Here is a 24,078-nt window from a genome sequence, read left to right as displayed (position 1 = left end):
AGATCACACACGGGTTAGACCACACACACACACACACACACACACACACACATGCGCGCACACACACACATACAGTATAACACTCATGCACACATACACACATACAGCAGCACACACACACACATTCAGCAGTGTGTGCCAACACACACACATACAAGCCATGCACATATACACATGCATACACACGTGTACATGCTTACGCAGACATACAACTCTATTTACACAGACAGACATTGGACAACATTCAGTCCCACACACATGCATTACTGCATGTCATAGCGTGTCATGCTTGTGAAATATTTGTGTGTTCTGTGTCGTTTTTGTCATTGTAGGGACAAAATGTCAGAATGGGGTCATTTTGTTGCTCCAGTTTTAATCCCTGTTGTCCATCTCTGTGTTTGAGTTTGATACGATTAATGGGTTATATGATTTAATGAAAATCACACTAAAAGTTAGAACAATAACAGTACCAGTACCAGTACCATTAATCCAAGAGACACGCCACTGCCGTGTCCCCATGTCTCGTCCTTCGTCTTCTCTCGTGTCTCTCCTGCCTTCCTCATTCACTGCTCCTCTTCACAGACCAGCGTCAGTCTGGTTTCATGTCACTGTTCCTTCACTTAGTGATGTTGTTATCCGCCTCCACCCAGAGTGACTCCACCCTTTGGGATTCTCCATTCTTTAAGCTTTTTTCATCCTCATCTTCCTCACTCTTCATCGCCCTTTCCCTCTGATCTTTTTTCATTGTGCTGTTTGTTGTTTTAGATCCTTGTAAAACACAATGTAAAAATCGCCTTGTCTTGCTTGCTTTCACGTTTCTGTCTGTAGGTGGCACTGTGGTTGCACTCACCTTTCCCTCCCACAGCACTGTGCGTATGCAGATGTACATGCTAACACGTCTCACAGGCATTTACGGACCCTGAGTCCCGCCGGGCCACTTACAGTCACGTTTTCCCATGACATCCGCATGCTCCACCAACTCCATGTCTCACTTTACAGGAGCTTGCAGAACCCGCACGAGCTGATTTCACAGCGGACTCTGCGGGGCAGGTTGGGACAGACACTGCTTCCAAGGTACCTTCAGCCGGGTGACGTTTATTCACATGTTCCCGATTCAATAATGGCAATACCTGGGTTAAGACACTGCTACGTTGTCAAACTAAACCCTGAATCATGGGAAATGGTCTCAAGTGTACTGCACAAAGATTTGTGACTGGACTGTTTGTTTTGTATCAGTATCTAAAGCGTTCACCTCAGTGCTGGACCACTGTGCTGTTTTTGGTTTTTCTAGGTGGTAGAAGACATGCGTCTCTCCACAGGGACAAGCGCAGCAGAAGCTGATTCGAAACCCCTGGCAACCGTGCGAACGCAGTCTCCTCCCAGAGACCTGGTAACCGAACCTCTGTTCGTTAGAGAGCCCTCCAAACCTCCCTCCAGTGGCCAGAAGTGCGTGGTCTCCTAGCGCTAGCACTCACTTTACAGAACCTCTCAGTCTTCTAGAACTAGAACTCCACTTGGAGAACTCTTTCATCTAAGACCTTCTAGAACTAGAATGCAGCTTGGAGAACTCTTTCATCTAAGACCTTCTAGAACTAGAACTACACTTGGAGAACTCTTTCACCTAGGATCTTCTAGAATTAGGTCTACACTTGGAGAACTCTTTCATCTAGGACCTTCTAGAACTAGAACTTCACTTGGAGAACTCTTTCATCTAGGACTTTCTAGAACTAGAACCTTCTGTTCAGTGCATTTACATGGTGGCCGTGTTGCGAACTGCTGTAAGGGCAGAAGGATCTCGGTTTGGAGCAGGTTTCTTCCGCAGGGTTGGAAGGCTCAGAGAAACACGGAGCAGTGTTACTGAGGAGGCTGCAGAACCTACAAGCACCTTAAAAGTGTTACAAGTTTCATGCTGACTTCCTAGATGTCCGTGCATTGATTATTTTTTTTTTCGGTTATACTGGGCCTCAAAATGAAGTAGATTCAATGTTCTAGGGACTTCCACCGCTCCTTAACGGCTGGAGGTTAGAGGTCGTTTTGGCCGATCGGCACTGATTAAAATACATTATTGGACACTTTCCATGCACTTTAAGAACCTGATAATGCAATAAATATCAATTATTTTTGTCATTAAAAAGTACACGGAAGTGCCTTATTCTCTTAAATTTTTTTCCAAATGGCTTTTTTTTCTCCAAGCGGGGAAAATCTTCAAGTGTAATTTTTCATTTTATGCAATTGCATGGTACCCGGTGCAATATGTTCTGACTACTAAATCTACTACTGGTCTGTCAGTGCCATCCTAAATCCCTTTTGTAGCATGTGATTCACTTTTGTAAAGCAGCGTTCTGTTGGTTTTTGGTTTTACATTGTTTTTAAATGAATGAATATGACCATTAGTGTTAACAGATAGTATTATAGTATATTAAGTGTAATACAACACTGTATTAAGTGCCTTACTAGTATCTATTACTGTGATCTCATGTCAATTACCTGGTTTGTCCAGACGTGCATGTTAATGGTAATTTGAACTGTTAAGTTATAGATTTTCCAAAGGAAAAAAAGTGTTGTTTACATAACAAACTACTTCTGTGCACATGGAAAATTACACATCCTTTGTGGTTTCAAGGTTTTACCCGCTTTCAGCAAAATAAAGTGTACTTGTATGTGTTTTGTTTAAAGGTATTGACATCTTTTGTTTTATCTTTGCCATGTAAATGCACTGATTTCGATGTAGATCATTCAGTCTGTTTCTTATGCACGTCTCCCTACTCTTCATCCTCCCTCATCTCCTCGTGTTCGTCAGCTTTGAAAAGGGCAAATAAGAAGGATTAAAGAAATTGAAATAAACCCGGCACCGTGACCCACTATGGCCGTCTCTCTCTGTGTGTCTGTGTGTGTGTCAGGAGCACAGTGCATGGACGGGCGATCGAAACGGTCCCGAGATCCCGAGGACGCACACTGTAGACGCACACACACTCGCATGCCCCGCCCTCTCTCCCCACACACTCGCGTTTACAGAGGTCACGAATGATTGTGACACCTTAATGGCAGGTGTTCGAGATGTTGTGACCCTACCTGAGGTCATGACCTGTGCCCTAGCAGAGGGCAGGTCAGCATGTGCTGCACTGGGACAAGGGCAAGGAATTCCAGAATCTTCTGCGGAGGTTGTTGAAGCTCCAGAGGCTTTGAAGGTTCTGCTCCTGCCCAGCAGAGAAACACCTGTTGTGGCCTCCGATAGCATGGACCAGGCCCCTGCAGTCAGTACACATCCACACAGCGCTACGAGCCCACACCAGAACACACACACACCGGCCCGTTCTGTAGAAACACAGCCCCTAACAGTGCCACCAATAGAGGACGTTCAGACTGAGACCACACGCATCGAGGAGACACACTTGGAGACCGAGTTCACCCCAGATCCACAGAGGACTCGGGCTGCTCCTGATTCGGTAAGTTCAACAACGTGATTGTGGGTTTGCTTTAACCTGCATCGTCTCCCACAACCCCAGACCTCACGTTCCCAAACCGTCACAATCCCAACGCTGATTTACCTCACACTCTAACACGTAACGCTGCTCTGCCTGGTCAAAGTGTGGACTGATCTGTTGACATCCTCAGGTTCTGAACACAAAGCTCTTATTATCATAAACGTGTTATGTTCTTTCGGGGTGGGCCCACCAGGGTTTACAAGTTGTCGCTTTCTTGCACCTCGTTCACGTAGTCTCTCACACACGCAGCCCACGGTGTTGAGAAAGTCGGTAAACTGAGTCAGTACCTCTTCCATGTGGTGACCAGAGTAAACATCTCCACCCAAAGGAGCCTTCAGAACAAATATTTGCTCCTTTTCTGTTCAATCATGCCATGCCAGCTGGTAAGCAGCATCTCCACCAAGTTCCCCCCAGGCTCTGCGTCGACGCCTTCAGTGTCGAGTGGCTGAACCGCTTCTGCAGATCATCAGATGGGTCACAGCAACATTCGTTTTATTAGATCAGTACACAGAGGCGGAGGTGGAGTGTGTACACCCCAGGCAAAAAGTATCATTTACTCCAAAAGCGCTGTTGGTAAAACATTGGCACTGGACCGAGATCTTTGAGAAGCAATTCAGAATCAGAAATGACCTTTTTGTGCTTCTGTGAATGATCAATAATAATTATTAATAATTATTAACGACTAGAATGTTCATCCATACTCATAATCTAGTATCCTGTACATAATTTAATGTATCATACAATGACGATCAGAAATATTATAGTATATTTTACATTAAATACATTAAAAGGGTGTGTTGAAAATGTGTTTTATGTGTTGAAATTATATTAGAGAAGTGAAAATTTTGTCTCTGTCCATCCTCTCTCATATACACACTGTGCATCTATTTTTGCCCAGGCTGTGCGTGTGTGTGTGTGTGTGTGTGTGTGTGTGTGTGTGTGTGTGTGTGTGTGTGTGTGTGTGTGTGTGTGTGTGTGTGTAATAAACAAACTGTGAAACTGACAGCACTTTCAGGAAGTATTTTCAGCCACAGGTGGGTGGAGTCAGGAAAAATAGAGTGATAGCCAGCATTAGTGAAAGATCAGACCATGAAAGAGGAAGAATGATAGAGACGTAAGTGTGTGTGTGTGTGTGTGTGTGTGTGTGTGTGTGTGTGTGTGTGTGTGTGTGTGTGTGTGTGTGTGTGTGTGTGTATGTGTGTGTTTGTGTGTCTCGCATGCATGTTAAAATTTATCATTTGCTGGAACAACAATGACAGTTCAGTTTCAGTAATGTTCAGAGTCAAAGACAAGAACATTCAACACTAGACAAATACCATTTAATTGTTTCTTTGTCTGTGTGTGTGTGTGTGTGTGTGTGTGTCTGTCTGTCTGTGTCTAAAGGAGACCGACAGAGTGATAAGAATGGATACTAGTCGTACTAGTTATACTCTGGAAGTGTGAAGCAGTATTTCTAGTCCTTTAGGGTCAGCGGACACACCCACAGAGGCAGGCACTGCTCAAACACACACACACACTAACACGTCTGCTCTCTCCAGCGTGAGACACCGTTCCTCTGCTTGTGTGTCCTGGTTCTTCTTCTGTTGACGTGCCCTCCAGCCGAAGTCTACCTCTTTTCTGCACCCTCCTCTACCACCCATCTTCTCTTTACCTTTCTTGTTCTCTCTCTCTCTCTCTCTCTCTCTCTCCCTCCCTCTGTTTCTGAATGGAATGGGTCAGTGCCTGCTATGTTGTCTACGTTCTCTAGGGCCCGGTAGGAGCAGGGGACTGGGCTAGCCACCTCCCCACCCACGGGCTCCTTCACGCCTGCCAGGAGAGAGCCTCGCAACTGGAGGTCCGGCTGGAAAAGGCCCGTTTATGTCTCACCGGACCGGTGCTGCCAAACCAGGACGGAACCATGCAGGACAGTGTAGAGGAACAGCTCCAGTGTTGTCAGGTAAGCATGTTTTCACACACACACACACACACACACACACACACACACACACACATACACACACACACACACACACACACACACACACAAACATTACACAATCACTCTTTCAAATGGTTATTGGAACAAAGGTCAGGAGATGTAGAGATTAAAATTGTTAAAGATTAAAAAAAGATTCTGCTCAGACTTTCTTTGTATCTCCAGTGGTCTGGCAAAGTTTCAGCTTCTGAATACACAAGCCACCTTAGAGGGTGCACGTGTGTGTGCAAGTGTGTGTGTGTGTATGTGTGAACATTTACAGATTTCTAAATGCAGGCTTGGATTACAGTATTACGCAAAACAAGCTGTGCATATTTATATATCAGTTTTCAGACCCGATTCAGGTCAGATAGCGTCAGTAACCTCAAGGCCAAACAGATTTGTGCTTCAGCAAGATGACGGTATAAAGTTTACGTTAACTCTACATAAAGTTTACATTAACTCTACATGAAGTTGACATAAAGTCCACATAAAGGGATTATTAACAGCAACTCTACAGCCCCACGAGTGTCCTGCTCTCTTCAGGTTGAAACTGGGTTGAAGATTCTCCGCTTGCCCAATTTTAGGCTAATGCGTGAATCTGGAGCGGCCGAGCTCGCAGACGTCCTGTGGGCGTGTCTCCTCCGCACTGGGGGCATCTTGTGGGCGTGTCTCCTTGGCACTGCGGACATCCTGTGGGCGTGTCTGCTCAGTACTGCTGGAGTGTTTGCTCCCAGGTATGGGAGCAAACAGTGGATCCCAGCACAACAGAGCTGGTACAATGGGCAGGCAGACACTGGTTTTGTGTCCTGTGTCTGGGACATGATAGAGAAGATCATTCTAAAGAAAAGTACAGAATGTTTATATGTATGTTAAGGGCTTGGGTCTGTCTGGAGGTTCTGTAGCGTAGGAGCTGTATGTTATTAATGTATGTCTCGGCTCATATTTGTCTCACACCCTTCTGTCTCATACACGTTCACCCAATTCACAAAGGCGAAGTTTACAAAGAAATGAATCAGGCCGTTCCTTGAGAAACCAATTTGCTGTGGTGTGGAGAACGTTGTCTCGTCCTCTGTCTCCGTATTGTTCAGCGATTGTGGCCTCATTTTAGTCAGAAAGAGTTAGTTGAGATGTTAATGTTGGGGGAAGTGGGGTTGAAGATGGAAGATGGAGCTAAGTGGAGACAGAGGTGGTGCAGTTGATGGAGATTTAGAAGTTGGTAGAAGATGGCAGATATGGTGACGACGGTCTCTGCCTAATTCCTTCTGTAGTGTTTTTCTGTATTAGTTCCTGTTAGACTTTGTCAAATATACTGATCATACTTTATTGCTGTAATTGTTTTGTGTGTTTGAACAGCTGGTTTTATCATTACATCATCTCAGGGCGTTTGTGTTCCGTATCTCATATATATATCTGGGTGTGCAGAGTACACGTGAGACAACGTGTACACGTGAGACAACGTGTTGCACTCTAAATGTCACTGTGAGCTTCAGGCAAAGGTCAAGACAATTCACAGAATTCATGTGTGTTTAGGAGTGTAACCTGACCCTGAACCTGAGTCTGAAACGTGTGTATGAGTGAAACCCGACTGACTGATATTAAAGGTGTAGAGTTCTGTACCTGCCTGTCACCCTCACACACACAACCACACCAGCTCACGTTACCAGCACACCCAGAAACCTCTGCTTCCACACTTACAAACCAGGAGTGTGATTTTGTATTGTTATATATGTTAAGCAGCAAGGGTGCAGGAATGTATGAGATCGAAGGGTGCTGTAATGTGGAATGGTGTGGGAAGAGTTGGAAAGGTGTTGTAAGAGATGCACTGGTGTGTTGAGAGATGCACTGGTGTGTTGAGAGATGGACTGGTGTGTTGAGAGGTGGACTGGTGTGTTGAGAGATGCACTGGTGTGTTGAGAGATGGACTGGTGTGTTGAGAGATGGACTGGTGTGTTGAGAGGTGGACTGGTGTGTTGTAAGAGATGCACTGGTGTGTTGAGAGATGGACTGGTGTGTTGAGAGGTGGACTGGTGTGTTGAGAGGTGGACTGGTGTGTTGAGAGATGGACTGGTGTGTTGAGAGATGGACTGGTGTGTTGTAAGAGATGCACTGGTGTGTTGAGAGATGGACTGGTGTGTTGTAAGAGATGCACTGGTGTGTTGAGAGATGGACTGGTGTGTTGTAAGAGATGCACTGGTGTGTTGAGAGATGGACTGGTGTGTTGAGAGATGGACTGGTGTGTTGAGAGATGGACTGGTGTGTTGTAAGAGATGCACTGGTGTGTTGAGAGGTGGACTGGTGTGTTGAGAGATGCACTGGTGTGTTGAGAGGTGGACTGGTGTGTTGAGAGATGCACTGGTGTGTTGAGAGATGGACTGGTGTGTTGAGAGGTGGACTGGTGTGTTGTAAGAGATGCACTGGTGTGTTGAGAGATGGACTGGTGTGTTGTAAGAGATGGACTGGTGTGTTGAGAGATGGACTGGAGTGTTGTAAGAGATGCACTGGTGTGTTGAGAGGTGGACTGGTGTGTTGAGAGATGCACTGGTGTGTTGAGAGGTGGACTGGTGTGTTGAGAGATGCACTGGTGTGTTGAGAGATGGACTGGTGTGTTGAGAGGTGGACTGGTGTGTTGAGAGGTGGACTGGTGTGTTGAGAGATGCACTGGTGTGTTGAGAGGTGGACTGGTGTGTTGAGAGATGCACTGGTGTGTTGAGAGGTGGACTGGTGTGTTGAGAGATGCACTGGTGTGTTGAGAGATGGACTGGTGTGTTGTAAGAGATGCACTGGTGTGTTGAGAGATGGACTGGTGTGTTGAGAGGTGGACTGGTGTGTTGAGAGATGGACTGGTGTGTTGTAAGAGATGCACTGGTGTGTTGTAAGAGATGCACTGGTGTGTTGAGAGATGGACTGGTGTGTTGAGAGATGGACTGGTGTGTTGAGAGATGGACTGGTGTGTTGAGAGATGCATTGGTGTGTTGAGAGGTGGACTGGTGTGTTGAGAGATGGACTGGTGTGTTGAGAGATGCACTGGTGTGTTGAGAGGTGGACTGGTGTGTTGAGAGATGCACTGGTGTGTTGAGAGATGGACTGGTGTGTTGAGAGATGCATTGGTGTGTTGAGAGGTGGACTGGTGTGTTGAGAGATGGACTGGTGTGTTGTAAGAGATGCATTGGTGTGTTGAGAGGTGGACTGGTGTGTTGTAAGAGATGCACTGGTGTGTTGTAAGAGATGCATTGGTGTGTTGAGAGGTGGACTGGTGTGTTGTAAGAGATGCACTGGTGTGTTGAGAGGTGGACTGGTGTGTTGAGAGATGGACTGGTGTGTTGAGAGGTGGACTGGTGTGTTGTAAGAGATGCACTGGTGTGTTGAGAGGTGGACTGGTGTGTTGAGAGATGGACTGGTGTGTTGAGAGATGGACTGGTGTGTTGTAAGAGATGCACTGGTGTGTTGAGAGGTGGACTGGTTTGTTGAGAGATGGACTGGTGTGTTGAGAGATGGACTGGTGTGTTGAGAGGTGGACTGGTGTGTTGTAAGAGATGCACTGGTGTGTTGTAAGAGATGCACTGGTTTGTTGAGAGGTGGACTGGTTTGTTGAGAGATGGACTGGTTTGTTGAGAGATGGACTGGTGTGTTGAGAGATGGACTGGTGTGTTGAGAGATGCACTGGTGTGTTGAGAGATGGACTGGTGTGTTGTAAGAGATGCACTGGTGTGTTGAGAGGTGGACTGGTGTGTTGAGAGATGGACTGGTGTGTTGAGAGGTGGACTGGTGTGTTGAGAGATGGACTGGTGTGTTGAGAGGTGGACTGGTGTGTTGTAAGAGATGCACTGGTGTGTTGAGAGATGGACTGGTGTGTTGAGAGGTGGACTGGTGTGTTGAGAGATGGACTGGTGTGTTGTAAGAGATGCACTGGTGTGTTGTAAGAGATGCACTGGTGTGTTGAGAGGTGGACTGGTTTGTTGAGAGATGGACTGGTGTGTTGAGAGATGGACTGGTGTGTTGAGAGATGCACTGGTGTGTTGAGAGATGCACTGGTGTGTTGAGAGATGGACTGGTGTGTTGAGAGATGGACTGGTGTGTTGAGAGGTCGCGTTTACGCTGTTAATGTTGAGGCACCGTTCACGTCCCACAGGCTGTGGCTCATGAACAGGTGATTCTGGTCATTCCTTACTCAAGTCAGGTGAACAGAGCATGACACGTCAAAATCATAAGAGGGGGAATCTTTACTTTATCTCTGACCTGATGGTCCAGGGTAGTTTTGTGTCTCTGTTTGTCCACAGTAAATGCAAAATGTTACATTAGGGAATTTGCCTATGCAAATGATTATCACATAGCCATATTCACACACACACACACACAACACACACACACACACACACACACACACACACACACACACACACACACACACACACACACACACACACACACATACACACACACGCTCGCACGCACACATATACCTGATTGTACAGATCGGTGAGAAAAAAGAGACATGTCTGTCCGTATGTGTGTGTGTGTGTGTGTGTAGGAGATGTTTCTGGACCTGGAGCAGAAGCTGTCCAGTGACTCTTCGCTTGGCCGTGATGAAGAGGAGGAGACTGTTCTGAGTGCCAAACTCCAGGTCCTGAAGAGCAGCCTCGTAACATTCCAGCAAATGCTGCAGGAGAGAAACATTGAGGAACAGGTACACACACACACACACACACACACACACACACCATAAAACACACACTATAAAACACACATACACACACACTTTAAAACATACACAGATAACAATTGTTTTCTGAACCTCTGAAGTACATAACAGGTTTGATAAGATAGATCATCAGCACTCTGAATGCCTCTCACTTTACGCCCCCCCCCCCCCCCACCACATTACATGGTGTCATAGCAGACACACACACACACACACACACACACGTGCACACACACACACACACACACACACACACACACAAGCCCCATTATGAGCTGGGAGTCCCAGATCACTTCCTGCTTCTGAACCTCTGTCTCCAGCGCCTGTACAGTCTGCTGTTAACAGAGTGTGCCCTGTTAACAGCGTACAGTGTTGTGTAAGAGATTTTAACGTTGTTCCTTGTCTCTGGACTGTAGGTGCGTGCTGGGAGAGAGCGCCCCCTGCAGGCCCAGCTGCAACGCAGTGTCAGTGTGCAGGAGATTCTAACCACCAAGGGCAAGATCTTCAGACAGAGCAGCTTACAACAGCAGAGGGTAATGCACAAAAGCACACAGACTCACACACACACACACCGTCATACTCCCACATACACACACACACACATGCAAACGTGATGTTGACATGACGCCACGGTGTATGTGTGTGTGTTTGCGCGTGCATGCATGCGTGCGTGCGTGCGTGCGTGTGTGCGTGTGTGTGTGTGTGTGTGTGTGTGTGTGTGTGTGTGTGTGTGTGTGTGTGTTAGGAGTTAGAGCAGGGTTTGAGTGAACAGATCGACCTAACCAAGGCCATTGCAGCACAGGGGACCAGATCCCGTCTACACAGCCAAACCGCAGAAGAACACACCAGGTAATTCACATGTACACACACACACACACACACACACACACACACATTTTAGCTCTTTGTTCGTTGCTATTCGCAGTGTCTCTTCGGAGGATGAGCTGAGACAGGAAGGGGCGGGGTCAGTACAGAGGAAGTGGACGCACCTCCACAGAAGACTGAGTCAGAGAGCAGGACAGCAGCAGGGAGACGAGGACGAGGTCTCTCTGCAGGCTACAGGACAGCAGCAGGGAGACGAGGACGAGGTCTCTCCGCAGGCTACAGGACAGCAGCAGAGAGACGAGGACGAGGTCTCTCCGCAGGCTCCAAGCCAGCAGGTGGCAGCAGTTTCAGCTCAGCATCCAAGAGCATTACATTAGATAACACTTCAGGCAGCCGGCTGTGTTGTCTGGTGTTCGGCCTACTGTGATTCTGTGATCCTGTGATTCTGTGATTCTGTGATCCTGTGATTCTGTGATCCTGTGATTCTGTGATTTTGTGATCCTGTGATTCTGTGATCCTGTGATCCTGTGATCCTGTGATCCTGTGATTCTGTGATTCTGTGATCCTGTGATCCTGTGATTCTGTGATACTGTACACACATCTCGAGTCGTGGAGCTTTGATTAATAACATGGTTTTGTGTGTGTGTGTGTGTGTGTGTGTGTGTGTGTAATGGGGGGGTTTCTGTGCAGATATCCACACCGTCTGTGTGTGTGTGGAGCTGTGTTGATGGGGCTGTGTGTATACAGGAGCTGCAGACACACATCATACACCTCAAACAGCTGGAGCATGCTGCATCGTCAGCACCTGTGTGTATCTCACACACACACACACACACACACACACACACACACACACACACACACACACACACACACACACACACACACACGTATGTGCATAGCCATATGCATGACAGCATAGCTCACAGATACAGACACACACATGCAGATACATACACATATGCACATGTATATGCAGACATAAGCACTCATGCAGAGATACACACACACACACATATACACACACACACACACACATTTATATGCAGGAACATATGTACTTACATATACAGACACAGAGATACAGACTTTCTCTCTTTCCCTAACACAAGTGTTCTCTTTGCAGGATGTGCAGACCGTGGATGAAGGCTCGTTTGAGGTTCTGAGTAGGATTGAGCTATCTCTCTCATCTCTCTCACACACACTCCACTCACACACAGCCACCACTCAGACTGATGCCCACCACCAGCTGCTGCAGTTACAGGTACCTATCCATCCATCCATCCCTCTATCCATCCATCCATCCCTCTATCCATCCATCCGTTGCATCATCTGGGCACCAACCCGATGAATTCTTTGCTTGTTCCCTGCTTGTGTGCTACTGGTAGAGCCTGTCTGCAGAGCTGACCTCTCTATGTGCTGAGCTGGGGTCAGAGTTCATGAGGTCGTTAGGGTCGAGTTCAGAAGGCCCAGGAGCCAGTGCTTGTCTGGACCTGCTGCAGGCTCGTGTGAGCGAGGTCCAGAACTTCCTGGTCATACAGCAGCAGCATGTGCAGGAGCAGCTGGATCACACACTCCAGAAGCAGGTGAGGGAGTGTGTGTCACACACACACACCGTTATTCTTCACACACTTCTACAAGCCACTGTGGTGATAAACTGAATGTAGCAACACGACTACTGTTTCAAACGTACAACACAAAGAGAAATGTACGAATGTAGACGCATATATACCCACATCTGGAACTATTTGAATGCTCTATTCAAATACTCTACTTTTTGAATAAACATATCCACCCCCTCCCACTGGCACTAATATACCTGACACTGAAAAAACTGCATTGCTTTCTCTCTTCACCACCCTCCTCTGTTTCTCTCTCTCTCACACACACACACACACACACGCATCCTCTCTTATGAGGAACACACACATACTTGCATGAAAAAGTGTGATGGTTTTACTCACACTCTCTAAAGTGCTTGTGAGTACGTCAGCATTTGCTCACCACTCTAAAACCATCTGTCAACACTCCAAAGCCCCTTTTCCTGTCACACACACACTCCCTCACACAGGGCAATAACTGAACAACACTCACAGAATTGGCACGCAGCGTTTCTTGAGAAGCACAAATTTTGGACAGAAGTCCTTCAGCAGAAGTAAAAGCACAGCCTCTGTTATTATACAGTCAAACCCACGTACATGTGTTTTATTAACACGTCCTTGTTGTATCTTCATTAATGACCTTCCCCTCAAGGTGTTTCTAATCTCGATGCTTAACGTGGTCGTCACAGTCTTGCGTTTGTCGAACCCTCCAGAGCCAGATTAAGAACCTGCATGCTTCCTTGCTCGCTAACACCTCAGCCCTGAACCCCCCCACCCCTGAAGGCCCATGGTGTGATCTTCCCACGCAACTCCAGGTAAACTCCCCGCCGACTCCCGCGCACACACAGCGTCTCTCGGAACCGAATGGGTCACTCCAACGGCCACTTAAGATGCACCTAATCCGACCGGCTCACGTCAGAGCCTTAAAATGACGGAGCCTAAAACAGGGACCGTGCCAAGCTCTGATGCCCTCGTATCTTACAAGGCGGTGTCTGATGCTGTGGTCTGACCCGCTGTCTGAGTTTTAGGAAGTGAAACATGATTTCTGCTTTGTCGCGTAGCGTGCGGTCCGAGCCGGAATAATATCACGGCTCCATGAGATATGCCGTGCACTGTAGGCCTCACGTACTTTTCAGTTCTGACCAGTGACTCGTGCTGTCTCCGTGGTTACACGTCCAGGCTGTCGCCAGGTTACAGCGGGAGCTTCACGAAAAGGAGCAGGAGCTGTACGATCTGAAGGGAGACACGGACCGGACGCCAGGCCTAACGCTGGAGGTCACGACCCTGGAGGTGTGTGTGCGTGAGGGGTCTCTGTGTCTCGACGTGCGTGGGCGTGCGTGCGTGCGTGTGACGCTCCTCTCTCGATGCAGGGCACGTTGGAGAGGCTGTGGCGTGGCGTGAGGGAGCGTTCTGCCATCCTGCGCTGCACTCAGGAGCACCAGGATCAGTGCGAGAAGCTTCTGCAGGGCTTGAGGAACATGGTGGAGCTGGCCAGAGACAGACTCGCCTCCATCACACACCTCCACCTGCACAGTCCCGACGAGCTACGCACACACCTGACCTCACACTCGGTAAAACCACTGTTCAACCACACACACATACTCGTAAAACGTGCTAAACAGGGACCTCCGGGCAAATACACCACTATGCGGGGACATTTTGGCTCCATCTGCCAAACTCAGACCGAACGTGTGTTTAGGAACACAGTCAGCCACCGTCTCATTTCTGTTGGGGTTTTCGCAGAAGTTCTTCCTGTCTCTGGGCACACGTCTGCAGTCTCTGCGGCAGCTGAGCAGAGACAGCGCCCTCTGTGGGTGGGAAGCTGTCATGGCGGAGTTGGAAGAGCAGGTGCAAGACCTGGAGCTACAGGCCCAGGAGGCGGGGTCAGCTCTACATGCAACACTGCAGGTAGGCGGAGCCATATACCAAACTCAGCTCTGATATCATCTCACACACACACACACACACACACACACACACACACACACACACACACACACACACACACACACACACACACACACTGTGGGAGACAGTGGTGTAGAACTTGAAAACTTGAATGGAGTGATTGGACTATGTTCTGGTCTGTTCTGTTTATTTGGTTCATCCAAGATCTGGACTGAGTGGGAGGAAAGTCAGTCCTGGTTAGAGAAACTACTACAAGACCTGGAGACTCAACTTCCCAAAATGCACCTGGGGGAGGAAATGGATGAGGCGCTTCAGGAGAGTCTCTCAGCGTATGAGGTACTGCAGCCATAACTGGTACATACGTGAAGCCCTGAAGTTACTACAGTCATACTGTCACACAGCGTCACACAGTCACTGTTCCACAGTCACACAGTCACATTACAGGGTTACAGGTACACATTACCAGTCACTTGCTATTTGTTCATATATTCAGTTTGATATATAAAGCAAAGCTCCACCTTCTTCCTGTATTTCACTACACTTCTGTTATCATCCAATGGTATATACAGTAGATGCAGCATTTCTCTCTCAACACTGTGTGAATCTTAGATGTATTGAGTCCTGTTGTCTGATGTCTGAAGGGATTCTTGGATCATTTCATCTACTTTTGTTTTTGTTCTGCCCATCAGACATTGCAGACGATCCTTGAGCAGAACAGAGCACAGATTTGGCTCATTTTGGATCAGCCATGCAGATTACAGAGAGCGCCCGTGTCCGAACGTGCTGTAGACGTGTCCTATGATGTCGAAGGCGTTGTCATGCGCCAAATGGGCGTGTCTTCCCTAAAGCTGAAGCAGCGATTGGCTGCTCTGCAAAGGAGGGTGGAGCACGGACGAGACTCCGCCCGCCAGATGAAAAAACTATGGAGCAGGTAAAAACGGTCAGGAGTGTGAGTGGGTGCAGGAGGAGGAGAACGTGTGAAGAACGTAGATCCTGATCAGAGGCGTCCCGTACACAGGTACCAGCGGGACGCCACGGCGCTGGACGAGTGGATGACCGAGGCCAGAGCACGTCTGCACACCTGGGATCACATGACCTTACCTAGTCAGGACACAGACCAAGCCCTGTCTCACTACAAAGAGTTTATGGTGAGTTCACCCAAAACATCCTTTGATTCACCCCAAAGTTCCACAAACAAAGTTTAGCCCAGTTTAACCAAAAGACAAAACATGTTAATCATGTGCAAACTAAGCGCAAACCTGCATACTGCACTACGCTGCAGGCTTGTGCTTCGGTATGTATGTAAGATCTGCATATGAATTAGTCTTACATTTATGTATAGACCTCTGAATATGTATTGGTCTTATCTTTATGTATAGACCCATACATATGTATTGGTCTCATGTTTATGTATAATCTTCTGCATATGTGTTGTGTTTACCATCTTTCACAGGAACTGAGTAAGGAGCTGGAGGTGACGTCAGTGCTGAAGGCTTCCGTGATCAGTGCCGGTACTGAGATCCTGGTGCTCAGTGAGAGAGATTACCAAGACAGGTTCTCCCATCTAGCCAGTACCATGGCCAGATCCAATCCCGAGACCACCTCTGAGTGCCAGGAGTCAGGAAAGAACGTTGTTGGCAGGGACATTTGTTCAGTTAATGTAACCTCACACACCACAGTGGACGCAGTCCTAGTAGAAGAAATGTCCACCAGCGGAGACAAATATTCAGAAGAACCCCTCACTATCCCAAATGCAACATTTTCCAGTGGAGAGTCACCTACCGTCCGAGATGTATCTCCACCAGGCGCATTACCGTCTGATGATGTCGGTTGCTCCGACCGTCCAGGAGCTGATGGCACCCGCGGAGGTGGCTCCGCCTCCAAAGAGGCGGGGGCAGGAGAAGCCCATGACCCCTGGCCGAGCTCTCCGATCCGGATGCCGCCGGACCTGCCCCCCGCACTGCTCGCACTGCAATCTCACCTCGCTCGCACGGAGCAGCACTGGGCTGAGATCCATAACCTCCTCCCCATCACCCAGCAGCGTCTGCACCAGGTCTGCCATCCCGCCCTGTGCAGCCGTTGTCTGAGAAGTCGAAACGTTAGACGTATGTTTGGCTACATGTATGTTGCGTCCACCTGGACCCCTAATTGTTACGGTCGGTGCATGAGAAAAAGCAGGTGATTATTCATGGTCCTGGGGGTCAAAATAGGCAGGACGTGTTATAAATCATGGCCCTGGGGGTCAGAGCAGGCATGACGAGGGCTAAATTGCAGACCAGCGGGTCGAAACAGGCGGGTAGTGTGATGGACCAGAATGAAGGCAGAGGCGAACGTCAGGAAAATACAGTTCAAAGTGACCTTACGTCACACAAAGGGAACCAGGCTGTATACATGTGTAGCTGCCACCGTGGTCTAACACACCTGTTGCTATAGTTATGATCATTCACTCACAATATGACGGACGAATGGAGCCTAAATGGACGTGTTTGCGTCACCTGCTACACAGTTTGGCAGCAGTCGACTGTGATGATGCGATACTCAGATACTCAGAATTCTAAAATTCATGTGACGTGGCCACGTTTACCACTGGTGTACAGGGGTCATTAGGGGTCATTATGGGTCATTATGGGTAATTGGACTGTTAGTCATTATTCAGGTTCCTGTAGCCACTGTTGGTGCTTAAAAATTATGTAATAGAGGGTCTGGCAAAACAAATCAAATGCATGTTCACTGCGCTGTGCATTTTGAAGAGAAGGCCTGAAGTCTCTCATACACACACACGCACACACACACACACACACACACACACACACACACACACACACACACACACACACACACACACACATAGACACACACACACTGGCTGTCCCAGGTCAGCCCCGTGTGAGCAATCACAGTGCCCATTATGGGTGGAATGGGTCTGGCATCAAAGAGACTCTCGACACCCCCTCCAGTTCGCAATCGCTACTGCTGGGAAAAAAGCTCATTTTTCTCATCTCCTTCTGGCTCTCTCATTCTCTCGTTCTCTCGTTCTCTCATTCTCTCTCGCGCCTCTCGTCCGCATGCTGTCTTTCCCTCGTTATCTCCCTTTCTCTCTCATCTCCCTCATTTCTTTATGTTCCTGTGACTCTCTCTCTCATTCTTGTCTTTATCTTCCCGTTTTTTATCCTCTTTATCCTCTTTCATCACTCTCTCTCTCTCCCTCTCTCTCTCTCTCTCTCTCTCTCTCTCTCTCTCCCAGTATATGGTGGAGAGTTTGAGTCCCCAGAAGTTGCTTCTCCAGGTGGACAGCTGGATCTCCACAGCTGAAGGCAGGTTACAGGAGGCCATGGGGCAGCTGGAGTCCTCTACCACCCAACCACACCTCCAACACCTCCAACACCTCCTCACCACATACAAGGTACTATAATCACACCCAGGAATCCTGTGCAAGCTGTTCCCCCCCAACAGTGCTGAGGACCAGGAGTCTGCTCCTCATGGGTGCCCTGTTCAAAGATCTCTTTACTGTCTCATTACTGTACATGAACTAGGCTTGATTTACTTGGGACTATGGTCCACCATTTGTTCGTGTTATGAAACTTTTTGTTTTGCTTGTTCAATTTTAAACTGTGTTAAAGAACTAATCAGAACCGGTCATGTGTTTTCCTGCTTTGGACCATGCTGTGGCCATCGCCCACTTCGCTGCCCCCTGCTGGGTGTCCGTTGCCGGTGCAGGTCTTGAAGCGAGAGATGGCGTGTGAGGAGCTGTCCCTGGGCGTGGTCACCCAGTCTGTGCTGAGGCAGACTGAGCCGGACTATCTGAGCACCAGACACAGACACACGGCGTTCGCCGAGCGCCTCGGAGAACTGAACCTCCGCTGGGCAACACTGCGGGCGGACCTCTGCACACAGGTGAGATACGTCACACACACACACACACACACACACACACACACACACACACACACACACACACACACACATAAAAGCATACCCTCAAGTACACACCTCCCTACTGAGCGTCTTGCTGTCTTTAAACTCCGCCCCCTTGCCCCTCGCCCGGCCCCTTTTCCTCCAGACGTGTCGTGCGGAGCACCTCCTGGCCATCTGCACAGACCGGGACAACAGACTGAGGCTCCTGCGTCAATGGTTGATGCATCACGAGGCCCGGATGCAATTGGCTGAGAGGCCTGTCAGTCTATCTTTGGCGGGACAGTATCTGAGAGACTGTGAGGTTAGAGGCCTAAAATATGATGATTTGATGCATTGTTAGCTGGATGTCAATTCCTTGACCAGATAATAAATGGTTAGATATATCACTTTCAGTATTATATCACCTCTTCTCCCCCCCCTCTCTCTCTCTCTCTCTCTCTCTCTCTCTATCTCTCTCATTCTCTCTCTTAGGAACTTGAAGCCAAGCTGAATTCTAAATCTTCTGAGCTGAATGACCTGAAGAAGAGGAAGCTGACTGAAGATGAAGAGCACAGGGACACAGACTTCATCAGGCAGACACGCAGCATCTCGCTGTCTCTGAGTGACCTCTCTCAGCAGGTGTGTCTCCTGTTGACCTGTCCAGCCTGCAGAGAACTTCTGTCTGCTTCAATGGTGGACCATTTAGTCTTGTTGGGAGATGTGGATAATTTTAAAGAGGATAGGGCAGCCATCTGAGATGTGTGTATGGACATTTCTCCTCTAGAACTGTGCTCTGAAGAAGACCTTGCAACAGGTGTGTAAGGTGTGGTCTCAGCTGGAGAGTGGGTGGAGGAAGGCACGTCTCAACACTCTCACACTCTCCCAGTCACTGGAGTATTGCTACACCCCAAAGACCTCCCTCGCAGCCCTCCAGAAATGCGCCGATAGGCTACAGGTCCTGTCAATCACTTTCCTATACTATAAGTCTCTTTTATGGGATTCTACCTGAAATCACGCAATTAAATTAAATCTAAACCTACAGTTTGGGGTTTAATGGAGTTAATGTCATGCCTTTTTACATGTTCATTGCAGGTGTGCAGTTTTTATTCTAATTTCATTGTTAATGATGTGCTTGTGCCCACCAGGCATTTCAGGATGAAGCCGCGGTGATTGACAAGCAGTGGGAGGAGCTTAGTGACACACTGGCCACCCTTAGTGGTGGAATCCACACAGGCACCTCCCAGTTATTGTGTGGACAGCTGAAGAAAGACAGAGCACGGTTGGTGTGATGAGAACGTGGTTGTTGTCTTATTAAATACTCTACATACTCACCACCTGCAAAGCACGCTAAAGCATTATTTTATATTATAATCTTGTGTGTGTGTGTGTGTGTGTGTGTGTGTGTGTGTGTGTGTGTGTGTGTGTGTGTGTGTCCTACTCTTCTGCAGGTGGTTGGAGTTGAGCCAGAAGCTCATACACACATCCCTGCGGGTACACACACTGCTGCAGGCATGGCGCTCTTTTTCCGCCCTGGCAAGCGGCTCCTCACAGCGGCTAGAGCAGCACAGAGAGCAGCTCTCCACCATCTCTGCAGCTGAACCACAGAGCAGCTCGGAGAAGCTTACAGCCTGTGTGCAGCACCTGTGTGTGAGTTTATCCACGCACACAAGTGCATGCAGACACACACACACACACATACACACACACACACACACACACACACCGTCAGGAGGAGGGCGGGATCATGATACCCCTGCGCTGAGCAAACTCCCCCTCTCATTCGCAGGAACTGCTGAGTGCCACAGACAGCCTGCAGAATGACTTGGACAGAGTACTCCAAAAGTCCAAAGAGCTGATTGGCCAGATGGAGCCTGCAGCAGCTGTATTCATCCAATTGGAATGTCGGTTGTTGCTTCGTGGCTGTCTCAAGTTAGAACAGGCCTTGAAAGACAAGCTATGGACAACACGGGTAAGAGAGATATCAGTAGCACGGGTAAGAGAGATATCAGTATAGCTATCAGCATCAGTTTGGATCTAATGTCCTCTGGAGGCCAGACCGTAAGTCATGGTGTTCAGTAACTACTGTGAAATAGTCTCTGCACTGAAATGAACTCTGGGGTCTGCACCCGCGATGGCACGTAAGAATCAATGTTTTTATTAACATCTCTACTCAAAGACATTGTAGCAACATGGTTCAAAACATTTCCTGAATCTGAAGTCAAATATGAAGATTTGTACGTTCATGTGTCACTAAGATTTACACCTGTGAAAGGTGTGTGGTTAAAATAAGTCTGGACCCATCAGTGTGTCTCGGAAATATGTACGGAATCAAACATAAATTTATACCCATAATTGTGTGTGTGTGTGTGTGTGTGTGTGTGTGTGTGTGTGTGTGTGTGTGTGTGTGTGTGTGTGTGTGTGTGTGTGTGTGTGTCTAGGAGGAACTCAAGCAGCTTGAGGAATTTGAACACTTGTTGGAGTCTCTAGAAACTCAGTTAGAAGATTGGCAGAGCAACCAAAGAACCCGCACAGATACTCAACACATGGATGTATCTCAGGTCTGATACCATAGTCTAAGGTCTGATACTCAACACACGGATGTATCTGAGGTCTGATACCATAGTCTAAGGTCTGATACTCAACACATGGATGTATCTCAGGTCTGATACCATAGTCTAAGGTCTGATACTCAACACACGGATGTATCTGAGGTCTGATACCATAGTCTAAGGTCTGATACTCAACACATGGATGTATCTGAGGTCTGATAGCACTCAGACATATCTGAGATCTGATAGCACACAGACATATCTGAGGTCTGATAGCACACAGTCATATCTGAGGTCTGATAGCACACAGATATATCTGAGGTCTGATAGCACACAGTCATATCTGAGGTCTGATAGCACACAGTCATATCTGAGGTCTGATAGCACACAGACATATCTGAGGTCTGATAGCACACAGTCATATCTGAGGTCTGATTTCATAGTCTATGGTCTGATACTCAACACCCAGTCAAATCTGAGGTCTGATAGCACACAGTCATATCTGAGGTCTGATATACAATCATCTCTGTGCTCTGATTTCCAGAATGTAGACCCTGTCCTTCTCATTTTCTCTGATTGAATAAATCAGTTCATTGTATGTGCAAAGAGAGATTGGTTTAATATATAGACAGGGCATGTATGAATAAACTTACTTAATAGTACGGAAGCTGAGTTGGTCCATCCTGAGTGGTCAGTCCTAAGTTTGCATTGTGTGTTTGGACTCCACCACAGTCAGGGCTGTTGGATTTGAGCTCTTACTCTGCTGACCTCGAGCTGCTGAATGATCTCAGCTACAGACTATCCCTCGGTGAACCCATGACCCGGAAGTTACAGAGCCTGAACAGGAAGTGGGCTCAGGCGTCTGCTCATGCTCAGGAGAGATGCAGGTAAGAGCAGTGGAACTTGAGTTTTTAAACATATGAGAAAGGTTTGAGAGTGTTACTTAGGTTCTAAGGTTCTGCATTTTCCTGTGGCTTGTGTGTGTGCTTGTGTGTGTGTGATGTGTGTGTGTGTGTGTGTGTGTGTGTGTGTAGTGAACTCCAGGCAGCTTCTCTTCAACAGCAGAGTTTTGAGGAGAGATGTAAGACCTGGACAGTTTTTCTGCAGCGGATGGAGGACAGTCTGGTGGTGGAGATCTCACCAACCTACCCTGGACTCATAGAGCAGCTTCGCACACACCAGGTACTACACACACACACACACACACACACACACACACACACGCACAGGGCCCCACACACAGCCACATGTACACTGTACAGTCTGTTCTATATCTACACATCATATCGAACATTTAGTCATGCAAACCATTATCACCTCCCTCTCTCTCTCCCCCTCTATCTATTTTTATCTCTCTCCTTCCACGTCTCTTACCCACTCTCTCTCCCCCTCTCTTTATCTCCCTCTCTCTCTCTCTTTCTCTCCCTCTCTCCCTCTCTCTCTCTCTCTCTCTCTCTCTCTCTCTCTCAGCGGTTCCAGGCTGAGCTACCATTAGGTCATCAGATTCTGCACTCTGTCATCAACGAGGCGCTGAACTTGCTCCACAGAGGAGAAGTGCAGGACAGGTATGATCGCTTTCTTCAGAACCTTACTCAATACTGCAGAACCTTACTCAATACTGCAGAACCTTACTCAATACTGCAGAACCTTACTCAATACTGCAGAACCTTACTCAAAACTGCAGAACCTTACTCAATACTGCAGCCTGCCCACAGGACCCCTATGTGCAACAAACTGTTGAAATCTCTTTTGAACCGAGGGCACGAGGGTTCTTGTGTCATTTATTTGATTGGTTTTATGTTCTGGGATGTCTAATAAATTAATAACACAGCCTTACCAAGCTGAAACGTACAGGGACCAGTATGTCTTGCTCTGTAAATGTGTTGAAATCGGACCTCTCCCCCGGTCCTGTCCTCGGGCCTCCCCAGGAGTGACTTCCTCCTGAAGCTGGCCCAGCTGAGGGAGCACTGGCAGGAGGTGGTCAGGAGGGCAGCTCAACGCCGCTCCCTGGTGGACGGGCTCACGCGACACTGGCGTCTCTACAGGCGCACGCAGCGCAAGCTGGGACGGCTGCTCGGACTGGCCCGCGCCCTGGTCTCGCCCGCCAGCCTCACGCACCACAGCGTCCCGCAGCTACGGGTCTCGCGGGACGACCTGGAGGTGCGGCCGCCTTCCAACGCCGTTCACTACCTCTCTGTACTTCTCTCTCTCTTTCCCTCCCTTAACTCCCCCTCTCTCTCTCTCTCCTCTGCAGCGTACCGAGCTTCTCTTCCAGAGGTCCCTCTCCAGCTATTTCCTGACTCTGGAGGTGGGCAGGCAGCTGTTCTCGGCGAGTGGCGAGGAGGAACAGACACAGCTGCAGATGGATCTCGCCGCCCTGCAGGACGACTGGGAGAGCTCCCGGTGCATGCTGGGAAAAAGGCTGACCCTCACCGCTGACATCATCCAGGTGCGCATTTTCTAAGTGGATTTTTTCTGTTTGCCTTATTCAACGTGAAAGTTGTATTACATAAAATGTGCTTGTTCTTAAAAGCATGATCCTAAGCTTGAAGTAATGCACTACCCTGAGAATTCTTCCAGTCTTCACTGGTCCAGCTGTCAGCTGTAAGATTTGTTTTTCTGCCTCCAACTTTTCACTTTTAAAAATAGAGGTAGTCTGGGCTTGTCATTCATGCGAGGAGCTCTGGATCTCATGGAAATGAATATAAAAAAAAACGAATGTAGTTTCTTTATAATTGTGTATGGCTGATGTGGAATATGGTGCTTCTCATGTGTCTGGGATGTGAAGATCTTGTGTTGAGGGGGAATTGTTTCGCACTGAATTAAACTTTGTAGGCGTGAGAGGACGTCTCATTAACTCAGAGTGAGTCTGGATCTCACTGTTCTTTGTTACCTTCACAATGAGCCAATAAGAAGAGGCAGAAAAGGAGAGAGAGAGAGAGAGAGAGAGAGAGAGTGAGAGAGTTTGTGCAGGGCAGGGGGGAGGGGTGTTTAGCCTGCTGACCAGATTGTGTGATCTAGTTCAGTCCTCTGAAGAATTAGGACTATATGTACATTTGGTGTGTGTGTGTGTGTGTGTGTGTGTGTTTGTGTGTTTGTGTGTTTGTGTGTGTGTGTGTGTGTGTGTGTGTGTGTGTGTGTGTGTGTGTGTGTGTGTGTG

At 48.1% G+C, this 24,078-nt stretch overlaps 1 protein-coding gene across 1 annotated transcript in view; it reads left to right on the top strand.

The window, feature by feature from the left end:
• The window catches only part of syne2b (spectrin repeat containing, nuclear envelope 2b), a 96,853-nt gene that overhangs the window by 53,414 nt on the left and 19,361 nt on the right, over positions 1-24,078 (top strand). Inside the window, exons 73-106 of the mRNA XM_076985600.1 lie at positions 1-13; positions 1,000-1,074; positions 1,292-1,453; positions 2,847-3,446; positions 5,233-5,421; positions 9,971-10,126; positions 10,558-10,674; positions 10,887-10,990; positions 11,067-11,301; positions 11,657-11,773; positions 12,093-12,230; positions 12,355-12,552; positions 13,281-13,382; positions 13,747-13,857; positions 13,938-14,138; positions 14,311-14,475; positions 14,680-14,811; positions 15,165-15,406; positions 15,494-15,623; positions 15,929-16,528; positions 17,720-17,878; positions 18,193-18,369; positions 18,536-18,691; positions 18,862-19,008; positions 19,154-19,324; positions 19,515-19,648; positions 19,818-20,016; positions 20,156-20,338; positions 20,808-20,927; positions 21,651-21,805; positions 21,953-22,100; positions 22,389-22,483; positions 22,847-23,078; positions 23,173-23,367. The exon at positions 1-13 is cut by the window's left edge and continues 146 nt beyond it. Coding sequence (XP_076841715.1) covers positions 1-13; positions 1,000-1,074; positions 1,292-1,453; positions 2,847-3,446; positions 5,233-5,421; positions 9,971-10,126; positions 10,558-10,674; positions 10,887-10,990; positions 11,067-11,301; positions 11,657-11,773; positions 12,093-12,230; positions 12,355-12,552; positions 13,281-13,382; positions 13,747-13,857; positions 13,938-14,138; positions 14,311-14,475; positions 14,680-14,811; positions 15,165-15,406; positions 15,494-15,623; positions 15,929-16,528; positions 17,720-17,878; positions 18,193-18,369; positions 18,536-18,691; positions 18,862-19,008; positions 19,154-19,324; positions 19,515-19,648; positions 19,818-20,016; positions 20,156-20,338; positions 20,808-20,927; positions 21,651-21,805; positions 21,953-22,100; positions 22,389-22,483; positions 22,847-23,078; positions 23,173-23,367 — 6,058 coding nt within the window. The remainder of the gene's footprint in view (positions 14-999; positions 1,075-1,291; positions 1,454-2,846; positions 3,447-5,232; positions 5,422-9,970; positions 10,127-10,557; positions 10,675-10,886; positions 10,991-11,066; positions 11,302-11,656; positions 11,774-12,092; positions 12,231-12,354; positions 12,553-13,280; positions 13,383-13,746; positions 13,858-13,937; positions 14,139-14,310; positions 14,476-14,679; positions 14,812-15,164; positions 15,407-15,493; positions 15,624-15,928; positions 16,529-17,719; positions 17,879-18,192; positions 18,370-18,535; positions 18,692-18,861; positions 19,009-19,153; positions 19,325-19,514; positions 19,649-19,817; positions 20,017-20,155; positions 20,339-20,807; positions 20,928-21,650; positions 21,806-21,952; positions 22,101-22,388; positions 22,484-22,846; positions 23,079-23,172; positions 23,368-24,078) is intronic.

Source organism: Brachyhypopomus gauderio, unplaced genomic scaffold, assembly GCF_052324685.1.
Source record: "Brachyhypopomus gauderio isolate BG-103 unplaced genomic scaffold, BGAUD_0.2 sc43, whole genome shotgun sequence".
Classification (NCBI taxonomy): Eukaryota; Metazoa; Chordata; class Actinopteri; order Gymnotiformes; family Hypopomidae; genus Brachyhypopomus; species Brachyhypopomus gauderio.
The sequence above is the reverse complement of the archived record's forward strand: the minus strand, read 5'-3'. Positions and strand labels throughout refer to the sequence as shown.